The sequence below is a fragment of the Sinocyclocheilus anshuiensis genome, unplaced genomic scaffold (assembly GCF_001515605.1).
Source record: "Sinocyclocheilus anshuiensis isolate Anshui unplaced genomic scaffold, SAMN03320099.WGS_v1.1 scaffold733, whole genome shotgun sequence".
NCBI classification, from domain to species: domain Eukaryota; kingdom Metazoa; phylum Chordata; class Actinopteri; order Cypriniformes; family Cyprinidae; genus Sinocyclocheilus; species Sinocyclocheilus anshuiensis.
This window is the reverse complement of record NW_015539923.1, coordinates 1,225,213-1,228,060: the sequence shown is the minus strand read 5'-3', so window position 1 is coordinate 1,228,060 and position 2,848 is coordinate 1,225,213. Positions and strand designations below refer to the sequence as shown.

Sequence of the window (2,848 nt, the reverse complement as noted above, 5' to 3'; positions counted from 1 at the left end):
GGAAGCCCCGGCTTAGCTTGAGCTGAGGCCGGGCTAGAGTGAGCTGAGGTGGCGGGGTCGAGAACGGCGCGCCCGGCGGATCGGACGAATGAGTGGCAACAACATGTGACGGACCCCGGGCTGGATTCCGCTTCCTCCTCGGTGAAAGTTGATGTATTCCCTCAGCGACCAGCACAGATCAGCTCTAGGCATGACGAAGCGGATATCGTCCCCTTTTGGAAGACCAAACAAAGTAGTTTCGCTTTCACAACGAAGCACACAGCGTCTTCACGACATGGCTGCAGCGTCAACAAAACTACAGTGAGACTAAAAGTTACGCCTTCTTTCTTTGCGTGAACATTTGGGCGGCGTTATGCAAATCTTCCCACATAGTGAGGTAGATATGTGGGGGCGTGTTAGAACGAGCCGTTTTAGGTAGGTGTGGCTGACTCTGAACTTTTATAAAGAATATCTCTTTGGATTTGAGACTTTAGTCTTTGCAACTTTACGAAAAGAGAAAGGAAAGAGAAAGGAAAAATTGAAATCGCATCATATGACCCCTTTAAATGTAAGTATTAGATTAAAAATATTAACTTACAAAATTTTAATGTAAAAAACAATTGAAAATGATAAATGTTGACTAAATGTTTTGCTAAAATTACTATAACTAAAATGAAATAAATTAAAGCTATATAGAAGTATTTAAAAAAAAAGACAAAAATGACAAAAGCACATAAAATGACTAAAATAAAAAACTAATCATTAAAAAATGCTTATTCAAAATATGAATAAATAATATATAGAAATAAAACCATAGTAATAATGACTTTTATGTTGTTGAAATAATGTTATTTTTGGCTAAATATTCTACAGAGTTGTGTATTAAACACATGCTGGTCTTTGTGTGCAAGTCGGATATGGAAGTTCTTTTATTAGCATGTGAGTGGGAGTGTTGTGATGTGGAGATGCAGACTGTTTAACACGTTTAAACCGGTTAAAATGGTCTTTGCTCCCAGCGGTTGTCGGGAGACTGTGAGGATCAGATCAGAGTGATCCTTCAGGAGTCAGCACTCGACTACCGGCTCGATCCGCAGCTCCAGGTTCACTGCAGGAATGAGGTGAGTGGACACACGGGCTCTGTCCAAACCCTAGTGAGCCGTCTTTATGTATACTGTCTACAGAGGTCAGTGAAATGAAAATGCATGAGTGACTGATTTAAAGCATTCTTTTCTTTATCGAATTATTCATATTTTTCATTACTGAATAAAATAGAATTGATAAATCCTTTGATTCTATCTCTCAGCTCACTGCAGTGCGTTTTGGGAGGGATTGCATTAACTGCTAAAGGATACATGCGATTTGAACTTGAAACTTCTGGCCAAACTGCTGATATAAATCAGTACCATTTTGCTGTCTGCTGTTTTAATGATGCCTAAAATGCTGTCTAGGTAGGGAGCTTGCAAGTGTTTGGAACGGAGCCCATGGCCTTCAATACATAACATCTTTATGAGATCTAACAGTCTGTTTAAACATGTCAAGACACTCATTTGGAGCTGTACAGAGACAGTGAGGGGGCGTCTGAGAATCGCTCTAAAAGATCGTCCAAGCGATGTTACATTTGCATTTAGTTATTTAGCAGATGCTTTTATCCAAAGCAACTTACAAATGAGGACAATGGAAGCAATCAAAATCAACAAAAGAGCAAGGATATGCAAGTGCTATAACAAGTCTCAGTTAGCTTAACGTAATACACGTAGCAAAGTTTTTTTTTAAATTATATAATAAATAAGAAAACAGAATAGAGCAAGCTAGTGTTAGAGGCCTTTTTTGCTAAATAAAAAGAAAACAAATAGATAGAATATAAAAAGATTAGAGAAGCTAGTGTTAGTTTTTTTACTCAAGAAAACAAGCAGTTAGTAAATTTAATAGAGTGCAAGTCTAAAAGGGGCAATTTTTTTTTTTTTAAAGAATAAAATTAGTTAATGCCTTGAATTTTATGCGAGCAGCTATTGGTAGCCAGTGCAAACTGATAAACAGAGGTGTGACGCGAGTTCTTTTCGGCTCATTAAAAATGTATCTTGCTGCCGCGTTCTGGATTAATTGTAAAGGTTTGATAGAAGTGGCTGAAAGACCTGCCAAGAGGGCATTGCAATAGTCCATGTTCCGAAAGAAAGGGGCTGATCTTCTTGATGTTGAATAAAGCAAGTCTGCAGGATTGGGCCGTTCTAGCAATGTGAAAGGAACCTATGTTTTTTTTTTTTTTTCTTTCTGTCCCTAAAGAGATTCTCTGAGTGAGGAAGAAATGTCCAACTGGCTCATGAATGACTAATCTGCAGTAATATTTCAGTCCTGTTTCTGAGGGAATGGAAGGAATTCATATGTAATGTCACAAGACAGGAACTAGATGTCCAATTCAAAATAGTCACGTTTAGCACCAGATATTTTTATCGACATAGTGGGGTCGGATTTTTGAAAAAAGTTTCTTATGCTCATTAGGGCTGTCTTTATTTGATCAAAATTACAGTAAAATTAGTATACTACTGTGAAATATTACAATTTAAAATAACAGTTTTCAATTTGAATATGTTTTATGTAAATGTTTAAGCTGAATTTTCAGCATCATTACTCCAGTCTTCAGTGTCACATGATCCTTCAGAAATCAGTCTAATATGCTGATGTGCTGCTCAAGTACAATTATCTAGTATATGTATATATAATTAATATTATTATTTTTGTTTTGTTTTTTTACTTTTTAGTTTTATTTACCTTCAGCTAGGGCACACTAAATCTATCAAAAGAGACATTTATTCAAGTTTTGCACAAAAAAAAATGAAGCAGCACAACTGTTTTCAACATTGATTATAATAAT

General features: G+C 36.5%; 1 protein-coding gene across 1 annotated transcript in view; it reads left to right on the top strand.

The window, feature by feature from the left end:
* The window catches only part of LOC107686575 (Golgi apparatus protein 1-like), a 46,142-nt gene that overhangs the window by 36,690 nt on the left and 6,604 nt on the right, over positions 1-2,848 (top strand). The window contains exon 22 of the mRNA XM_016483640.1: positions 996-1,097. Coding sequence (XP_016339126.1) covers positions 996-1,097 — 102 coding nt within the window. The remainder of the gene's footprint in view (positions 1-995; positions 1,098-2,848) is intronic.